Source organism: Ursus americanus, chromosome 2 (assembly GCF_024610735.1).
Source record: "Ursus americanus isolate L20-20 chromosome 2, mUrsAme1.1.p, whole genome shotgun sequence".
Lineage (NCBI taxonomy): Eukaryota > Metazoa > Chordata > Mammalia > Carnivora > Ursidae > Ursus > Ursus americanus.
Window position 1 is genome coordinate 72,882,674 of NC_142128.1, and position 10,431 is coordinate 72,893,104.

The following is a 10,431-nucleotide window of genomic DNA, read 5'->3' on the forward strand; positions in this document are numbered from 1 at the left end:
GCTTCGAGAAGCTGAAAAGGCAGAAACAGATTCTTTCCTAGGACCTCCAGAAGGAACTGTGACTCAACATCTTAATTTCAGGACTTTTGACCTCCAGAACTGTAAGATAATAAGTTTGCCTTGTTTTAAGTAATTAGGTTTGTGGTTATTTGTTACAGCAGCTGTAGAAAACTAATATACATGGAGAAAAAATGAAGAGACATATTTAAGGAAGGGTATGATTTGGATGACCTGAAGGCACTCTGTGCTGCATTGAAGTCAAAGACTCTGCAGCACCAAGAATGAACTGCAATATAAACTATGGACTTCGGGTGATTAGGACGTGTCAAATTGTTCAACTGTACAAATACAGCACGCTGGTCAGTTAAGTTGATCATGGGACAGACTATATGGCATGTGTGGGGCAAGGGGCATGTCTCTGTACCTCCCCGCAACTGTGCTGTGAAACCCAAACTGCTCTGAGATACACAAAAAACCAACTCTTGGACTATAAATTTCTTTTTTTAAGATTTTATTTATTTGAAAGAGAGAGAGAGCACAGAAGGAAAGGGAGAAGCAGACTCCCCACTGCGCAGGGAGCCCAATGTAGGACTTGATCCCAGGACCCTGAGACCATGACCTGAGCCGAAGGCAGATGCTTAATCGACTGAGCCACCCAGGAGCTCCAAGTCTCTGACCTTAAATCATGAGTTTATAATCAAGTGACTAGGAAAAGGATGAAAATCAAGGAGTAAAATATCTTAAGTTGCTGTAGCATGCTTAGCAAACTATAACCTTGGTAATGTTTGCCTAATTTTGAATTCTTTGGCAGTTTGAATTCAAGGTATCTTTCCAAAAGCGTTCATCTTGGTCGTAAATATTACAATGCATGCGGCACGTAAACAACTTCATTTTGGCTGAGCCTAGTACTTTTCAAAGATCTTTTATTAAGTCAATATTTAACATTGGTCTCGGGGCACCTCGGTGGCTCAGTCGTTAAGCGCCTGCCTTCGGCTCAGGGCGTGATCCCTGAGTCCTGGGATCGAGCCCTACATCAGGCTCCTCCACTGGGAGGCTGCTTCTTCCTCTCCTACTCCCCCTGCTTGTGTTCCCTCTCTTGCTGGCTGTCTCTCTCTGTGTCAAATAAATAAACAAAACCTTTAAAAAATATATTTAACATTGGTCTCTTCAAGCTATGTGGAGACACCTTAAATTTTGATGATTGTTCTTTAGGAAACATCTTTCAATAGAGTCTACTAAAAAGAAATACATGCAGAATTACTCTTATTTCCTAGAAGAGAAAGTACGTACCATACCCTGTGGGCAAGATGGGACCAGCCATCGTCACCACATCCTATGGAACCCGGGATGCTTCCATCTCTGCTTTTATGGGCTATGGTGTTCATAGCCCAACTCGTCACTGAGTGTAAACCATATGCTCTTACCTTTGTTTCTGGCATTCACTAATACTGGCAGGTCATAAGACTCAAAGGCATATTAAAAATCAGGGTCTTATTTCCAATGTTATCCCAAACACACAACAAGCAGACAAAAACCTTTAACCGTTCTGTACTAATGGATAAAGTATCTTTTAGGAAATGTTATTATGAATAATTTAGTAAACATTGATTTTAGGTTCATTTTCCTTATATATCAACTCCTAAATAAATTCTACTATTTTACAATCCATATAAGTATTCTACTATATAAAGATATATGTCTATTGCTATATCTACCATCTATAGGATTCTGTACATTCTATTGGTAGCACAGTGAGTACCTGATGTGTGTATATGTACGGGCGTATGGAAATGTATCCTCCTCACAGGAGACATTAGTTCTCTAGGTCAGAGACGAAATAGGTGCTTACTCACAAAGAGCCATATTGCCAGTTCTCTGAGCTCCAGTCTCTAATCTGTTAGACTCCTGTTCATCAGATGCAGTGAGAGCCCGAGGTGGTGGTGCTCAGGCAGGGGCTTTGCAGCAAAGGAAAGGAACCTGTGAAGTAAGAGGCTTGGACCTTTGCAGGGCAGCTGGCACATTGGCCCATCCTCCCCGCGAGACAGAAAGGGATGGAGACCATTGCTCTGCAACAGACAAATTCGTGGGGAGAGAGAGGAAGGTTTTTGCGACTCTGCAATGTAAGCAAATGGCTCCAGAAAGATGCTGTCGGTCTCACTGGAGGTACACGCTAGCTCCAGGGTCCAAGGCATGCTCGCAAGCTAGTCATGTTCTAGCCAAGGTTGCTGGCACTCTTCGTTCAGGAGACTGGGACCATACAGAAATGGGAAAACATCACAGAACTGTCTCCTAGGTATGTGTTGTAATGAACTTATTGAAGCATAAAATGCACGTAGACGAATGTAAAAATCAGAAGTTCAGTAAGTTTTACAAAATAAGCACACCTCTGGAACTGCCATCCAGTTAAAACAACAGAATTATTACTCACAGTTTCAAAGTTCCTCACGACCCCTCCAACCACTAACTTTCTCTTTACTGCAAATAGAATAATTTTGCCCGTTTTAAAATTTATGAAATTTTTTAACCTCATTTTCGTATTGGTGAATGCCAGCATTGTTTTTGTGATTAGCTGTAGTTTATCACATTATTTCATTATTTAAATAGATCACATTTTTAAAGGTTAAGTACACATTTTAAAATCATCTAAAAGGACCAGTCAGTGGTAACATCCTTCTGATAGAATTACTAAAATTTAAAATTTAATTTACTTGCATATTACTTTCCTAAAGAAAATGCTTCAATATGAATAACATGGATGACTTTCCTTTAAGAGTGAATCCAATATATTCTTTTAAAACGTGTGATTTACAATGTTGTTAACATTGCCACAAGATATAAAGGCATATGTATACCACGGTTGATTTAATGAAGTGATTAATGATTTTATCAGCATCCCCACAGTTATTCTGGGGAACAAAAGGTGCGCAAGCTTCAGAAAAAGTTTAGAACTCTTGTTCTAAATATTTATTTTTCTGTATTCTTTTTCTGTATTCCCGCTATTTCTTTCCTCTTTCTGAGTCTCTCTCCACCATTTTGTTATCCAGGCATTCTCTCTTCCCTTGCCACTCTAATTCTTGTTAGCCATTTTTCACTAAATATTTGTCCATAAATCTAACACAGTTGGTAGAAAATGGGAGCTTCCACCACAGGTGGAAACAATGTAGGGATTTAGAGACACATTGTTAGATTTTAATCATTGTTGCCTAGATAGTTCAGCATACTCATTTTGTGGCAGGCTCAGTAGCCTGAGCTCAAATAGGTGATCATTTACTCATGGACGCAGAGGTGATTTTTCTCAGAACCCACGCTGGAGTCCAGTTGCCCTGAAATGTCATTGACTTTCCACGGTGTTCCTGATCCAACACCCAACCTTGCATACGCAGAATTTTTCAAAGGGTAATGGAGTCTCAAAAAATGTACACAGAAACCAGCTTGTGTGAGCTACTACTGGTCAAACTGAGTTGTTAGGCCTCTAAAATATAATTGTTGGGCGGACAGTTGCCATTATTCCACAAAATGAAGAAAGATGGTTCTCGAGACAGAGATGACGATGAAATATTTACACTGTAACTGAAGCCTCATAAATCATGAGCTCTGTTCTACCACTGGACATTTCAGGTAGGAAGTTAATAAATGTGTTCTTTTATTATTTTTCTGCAAGTATTAGTCATGTGTAAGTCTCTCGTAATTGAGATTGTGGCCTAACTGGTAACTAAGTATTTTAATTCAAGCTGCTTTAAAAAGACTCTACCTTCTAGTAGTTTAAATTTAAACAATGAAGTTGTAGAATAACATTAAAAAAAATGTCAGAATACTTCATTTCCTGATAAGATAGATTAGCTAGTATCAGCATAGCAGCTACCAGAAAAAATGTTAGAAGACTCTACAAACATATCTCTAAAAAACTGGAAACTATTCAATGCAAGTCTGTGATGAGTAAAAAAAAAGGGGGGGGGACACCCAAACCCCAAAGCACAGTCTATGACTGTTTCAGCTTCCTACTAGGAGAGCACTTTCCAGACTGTCTTGCACGGGGGGTGGGGGGGAGAAGCCATGCCAAGTCCAGGGGTCTTCCTAAATAGAGAAGAGCGAGATCACAGTACTGAAGAGCGTGGTGGCTAGAATGGCTCGAGCGTACAGGGCAGAGGAACAGAGAAAGGGTATATGAGGAGTAAGAGCTAGAGAAGTTTTCTTAAGAGTGTTCTTGAGTCTTCTGTTGATTGCTAAGCTGTGCAAGCATAGGCTGGAATTCCATGAACTGGCTTCAGAATGATTGCCCGTGAGTTGTAAAGATGAAGAGTTACAAGCGTTCACACAGGTCTGGGGGATGCCATCGTATTATACTGTTTCTTGAGTTGTTTTCCAAATTCTAAGCTACTGACAAATAAACATCACACTCACAGGCACAATATATTTTAAACATAGAAACTGATTGTTTATGGAATTAAGCTTATGAAGTTAATATACACACATAAAATAACTACAATAAACTGTCTTAGTCATAAGACATTTTAACTAGGATTGGACTTATGTTCACTTACATAGTCTATTTTCAGTTTAATACTCCAGTTTTAAATAAAGTTCATTTCCAACTAACGTGATAATTTTCACGTAAGCAATAAATGGGTGTTACTTTAACATAAAGGGACTGCCTTCAAAATGTTTGTATTGCCTAATATTTCTATTTATTGCATGCTCTGCATCTGTGTAGGTGGGCAAACTACGTTATTTGTATTTCTATCAGACTCAACTGGAACTGAAAAACAAATGCATAACGATAAAGGCCAGTAAAGGTGAGAGCTACATTTAGCCCCTGAAACAGATACATTTTTTAAAAAATCACATCACATGCCAGGATGTGACAGGATAGCATTTTACTTACTGGTGGAGCTGCATTTGGGAGGAGAAGACCAGCCATCTTCCAAACATGTGATGGTGTCACTATTATCAGGAAGGCTGTAGCCGACATCACAGACAATTTGTACAATGTCACCTTCCAGGTGTGTTTGTCCTGAAGATGCAGAATGACCATTTTCCACAGAAGGAAAGAAACACAGTCCTAAGGACCAAAAATTGCTTAATGTACAAGATGGAAGTGGTAAAAAAAAATTAAATTTGCTTTTTACAATTTTTTTTTTAAGATTTTATTTATTTATTTATTTGACAGAGAGACAGCCAGCGAGAGAGGAGTGGGGAGCAGGAGAGGAAGAAGCAGGCTCCCAGCAGAGGAGCCCGATGCGGGGCTCAATCCCTAATGCCAGGATCACGCCCTGAGCCCAAGCAGACGCTTATCGACTGAGCCACCCAGGCGCCCCTGCTTTTTACAATATTTTAAGAAGAATGGCAAACTTTCAAAATGGAAATCAGGTATGAAAACAAAATTTCTAAAGAATTCTGATCATGCTACTACATATATGATAGTACGAAATATACGAATATATTTCATACATGGAAGTAAATTAACATTTCATTCTGTTCTATGGTTTTTACAAAAAATATTTTATTTTTATAAACCTTTCTAGGTATAAAATTAGATTTTAATATATCCATTTCTCTCTTAATTCTCATAAATGTTTCTTACAGAAGGATAAAGACCATTACTGTCTCCTTTGTTGGCTCATATTTTCTGCTACCCATTGTTTTTTTCTTTTTTTTAGATTTTATTTATTTATTTGAGAGAGAGAGAGAGAGAGACAGAGAGAGTGAAGGGGAGGGGCAGAGGGAGAGGGACAAGCAGACTCCTCAGTAAGTACAGAGCCCAGCACAGGGCTCAATCTCATGACACTGAGATCATGACCTGAGCTGAAATCAAATATTGGGTGCTTAACTGACGGAGCCACCCAGGCACCCCCCACTGCTTTTTGCTTATATACCTATTCTCTGCTGAGTCTGCTCTTCACATTCATGGAAGGATTAATCTAGATATCACTGTAAGAATAAAAGACATGTTTTATGGAAAATATGAAAGTGAAAATATTTACACCGACACAATCTTTGCAATATTCAAGAGAATGGTAAGTTTCAAAACAAATTGTGTATGTAAAAAGATTTGTGTTAAAGGAAAAGTACGCCCAGGCTGATACCAAGCAAATATTAGGAAATACATATTAATAGTCAAATATATAAATCATCAGTTTTTAAAATTAAAATATGTAAAGCACTTCTAGGTAACACAAGAAAGTACACATACTTATTCTTCATTTAGTTTTCATAAAAGGCTTCTCAAGAAAGGACGACATCTCTCATCTTCGCTGACTCGTCCTGAGCCCTGGGACTGTCTGCCAGAAGCCAACATCCCACCTGGCGCATCTCTATTTACTGAGTGTTGCAGGCACATCTACGGGCCAGGGCATTTACTCACTGAGACACTTGGGCGTTGGCGACCATCCTTGCTCCGTGCAGATGATGCGAGTCCAAAAGGATCGTGAAGGCGATGCAAAATTATATTCACAGGAATAATAATAAATTTCCCCGATAGATATTGGCAAAAGCTCCTCAGGCTTCTCTTTGCCATATATAATTCCGTGGTTAATTTTTGGAAAATTACAATAGGAAAATGCTGGGAAAAATAAGACAAAACTGAAGAATTAACCTACGTCAGTGAATCATTAAATCATTTTAATCATCTTTGATTTTTTTTCTTTCATCCAGCTCCAGCTCCTCTACCTTAACCAACCGAGAACAAAAAACGATCTCTAAGAGTATTTGAAAAGCCCATTGTCAATGAACATGAGATTTATGTTTGGAGTCATGTGGCATAAACTCTCTTCCACGTAACTTCGAGAAGAAAATCCCGCGCAAGGATCTACGAGCTGCTGCCAAGCGGAGCAGCGAGCGGCCGGCACGGGTCCACACCGCGCGCTGGCAGGCAAGGACAGAGTCGTGTGGGCTCTCTGGGCTTTTCCTTTGTTCAGATTCAGACTCTGTGCTGTCTGGTTTTTCCTGGTGCCCTGAGGATGGAGCAGTTTTGTTTCCTCCTCATGTGAATAAAGAAAACAACTTCTAGAAATTCAGCTCACCAACCGGTTTCCCCGGGATATTCTCCTTTGCATTTGTCTAGAGGTGACTTCCCCTGTGGCACAGTATTTCACGCTGGGGATTCCTGTGATGTTTAACCTGTGAAACCCGAGGTTACTTATCTGTTTACAATTTGACACGTGGTAGTTTTGGAGAAGATGTGGAGGAAAACATGGACAGTTGCACCCCCCATAATTCTTTTTCCAGATATGCTTTGCCCTCCCCTCAAATTATAGCGTTGGATTTCCATGCATTTCTACCTGTGTATACTTTGCTATCCAGAATAAGGTCCCTTCCATTCTCCGATCATCCCTCTTCTACCTATACTTCAATGCTCATTCTGCAACATTTTGCAAAAATATTCACTGTGCGCACAGCGATGTGCTAGCTCTGAAAAGTTAACTTCTCTTGGCAAACCTCCCTTAGCCAGTCACCCCCTCCAAAAGTAGGAGATGATGTCTCCTGTCTCTGCATTCTGATAAAAGCCCATGACTACATTTCCGATGAAATAGAGACACGCCCTCATGTATACACACGTAGATCACACATACATACATAGGTACACATAGTCTTGCAATGTATTTGCTTATTGAAGGACACTCAAAGCTGTAGTGAAGCACAGAGTTTTCATTTTCTTTTGAGCTTCTTTGATGCAGCAGAATGTAGTGCTCGATCAGTATTTCGCTATGGAAAGCATGTAGGGTTGGGGGGGGGTTATATAAGCATGACTTTAACACGCGGCTTTTGCTCTGGGGCCAGTTTCTCAACAGGCATGGAATCCTACCTGCGACACAAACTTGCAGGCCATTGAACATCGACACAACTTCTGGACAGAGCTTCACTGAAGGTTCTCCAGGAGACTAGTTTGAGGTTTGAATATCTTTTTCTGGGTTATGGGTTGTAAAAATTCTACCTATTATTCTCATAGTTTACACTTCTTTCCCTCTGCTTTTTGACCATTTAGAAATCCTCTCTTAATGCCATCACTAACAGATGTTTAAAACAATATATACCAGACACACAGATTGAAAAAAAAAATCAAATACACCTATCTCTACAGTTGTTCAGTGAGGCTGTTGTACAGTCTAACCAGATAATTTGCTATTTTCAATGGAGACTAAGTAATGCCTGTTGTACTCTTTTTTTTAAATATTTTTATTTTTTATTTATTTATTTGACAGAAAAAGACAGCCAGCGAGAGAGGGAACACAAGCAGGGGGAGTGGGAGAGGAAGAAGCAGGCTTCCCAGCAGAGCAGGCAGCCTGATGCGGGACTCGATCCCAGGACCCTGGGATCATGACCTGAGCTGAAGGCAGATGTTTAACGACTGAGCCACCCAGGTGCCCCTGCCTGTTGTACTTTTACCCCCACCAGCTAATTGCTCTGCTGTGATTCTATCTCAATGTTAAAAATAGTAACAAACAAAAGGAGTTTCAAGTCCATAGAAATAAGGTTTTATAACTTTTATGATGGTGGCTCTTAAAAGTAAAGTATTTTTATTGCTCCTATTTTTCTCTTATGTTAGGATTAACGAGAAACTTCCCCCAAAGAACGTCCATTATATGAAAAAATTAGCAAGCAACAAAATAGCAAAATAAACCCCTTCTGGAAATCAAACAATGAAACACAGGACTGAAACTCTACTTCGTACATGGTCTAATCAGCGGTCCTGGATCTTGTTAGAGGTTTCGTTTGTAATTATTTGGATATGATGATTTTTATTTCAACGTGAAATAAGATGAGACAGTTTTTTAAATATTATAAGATGTGGTTTATCGTCTTAATAAAGATGGACAATTTCTTTTCACTTTTAAAATTTGCTGAAGAGCTCAGAAAAAGCAAATAACAAACAAAAAACTCATTGACATTTCACTGGTTTATTACATTAAAAAATTAGGATATACTGGACTGTTTTACTAAAAGAGATTTTCCCTTTGTTGAATGATAATTAGATTGAAAAAGGAAGTTCCTGGTTTAATAATATTTAAATCTTAATTTAACAAATCTATGAAAATGCAAATATTTTGAAGATGTCCTGATGTTCTTGGGATGTTTTCTCTGGCCAGTGGCATTGCAGAGTTTATGGAGAATGACACTGGTAGCCGACCCTTTTGACTTTATTATATGCAGCTTTTTCATCCTGTAATTCCTCTGCAAATGTCATATTTGGTGGCTATTCCCACTTGGGAACTTAGAGGACAGAGAAAATCATTTCATTCTATTTTCTCTTAATTTCATATTAAAAACATTTTGATAAAATAGATTAAATTATAAGCCTTTATTCAAAATGTTCTTACCTATTTATTCATTTTTAGACATAATTGCACACACACACACACACACCCAACACACACACATATGAGAGAGGAACTAAATATTCAGATCTGCTCTTGTGTTTTCAACTTACCTTGCACCCCAACAGTAGAAATCCATAAGATTAGAATGGCATTAAGTAAAAGCGGCATGCTAGATTATCCCCAGCACATATACTGAGAAATGGTCCAACAACGGTGGTATTGCTCAAGATCCTGCTTTCATTTGGGGTGATATGCATGACTTTTGAATTTCATTGCACTGCCAGGAAGCTGGCGTAGTGAAATACTTTTGGTAAATATCAAAGTTCACAGAGGGTAGTGTGAAAAAACTAAATAATGTCTTATTTGTGTTTTCACATCAAGACTAAATTCGACTCTTGATATTTACTTGAGCAGAATAATAGCTGTGCGACTTCCTTGCTGCAGTTACAAAGTTTCTAAGTTTGAACAGTCAGAAATGGACCCCTGAGGAGGAGAAATGAAGCCCTTCCTCGCCTCTTGCTAGCCAGGAGGTCAGCTGTCTCAGAAGGCAATCAGTCCTCATTCTAATGCCATGTCCATCTTTAGTTATTATAAATTCCTCTTCGAACTGGCACTAAGAATTAGGTTCCCTCTTAATAGTTGTTATATGTTTGTGGATATTTTTTAAATGTTGTCAAGAATAATTTTGTCAAATAATGCTTCCTGGAATTTTTGAACAAAGTATATTTCAAACTCCTTTAGGTGGGACTGGCAAGAATGGCTAGGACAGGAGTGTGGTAGATTCCCTTTCCAAAAGGCAGAAGTAAAACTGGACAAAATTGTGTGTGTGTGTTTATATATATATATAAACATTATATATATATAAACATTATATATAAACATTATATATAAACATTATATATATAAACATATATATAAACATATATATAAACATATATAAACATTATATATATAAACATTATATATAAACATTATATATATAAACATATATAAACATATAAACATTATATATATAAACATTATATATAAACATATATATAAACATATATATAAATATATATAAACATATATATATAAACATTATATATAAACATATATATAAACATATATATAAACA

The 10,431-nt window shown here is 38.1% G+C and overlaps 1 protein-coding gene across 2 annotated transcripts in view; it reads right to left on the reverse strand.

Annotated features, from left to right (window-relative positions):
• CFHR5 (complement factor H related 5) overlaps positions 1-9,559 on the reverse strand; it is a 30,509-nt gene extending 20,950 nt beyond the window's left edge. For both annotated transcript variants that reach the window (XM_087857547.1, XM_045787747.2), the window contains exons 1-3: positions 9,425-9,559; positions 6,362-6,559; positions 4,883-5,059 (exon numbers count right to left, since the gene is read on the reverse strand). In XM_087857547.1, the coding sequence (XP_087713673.1) occupies positions 4,883-5,059; positions 6,362-6,559; positions 9,425-9,482 (433 nt within the window). In that variant the 5' untranslated portion in view covers positions 9,483-9,559. The remainder of the gene's footprint in view (positions 1-4,882; positions 5,060-6,361; positions 6,560-9,424) is intronic.
• Between the last annotated feature and the right edge of the window lie 872 nt (positions 9,560-10,431).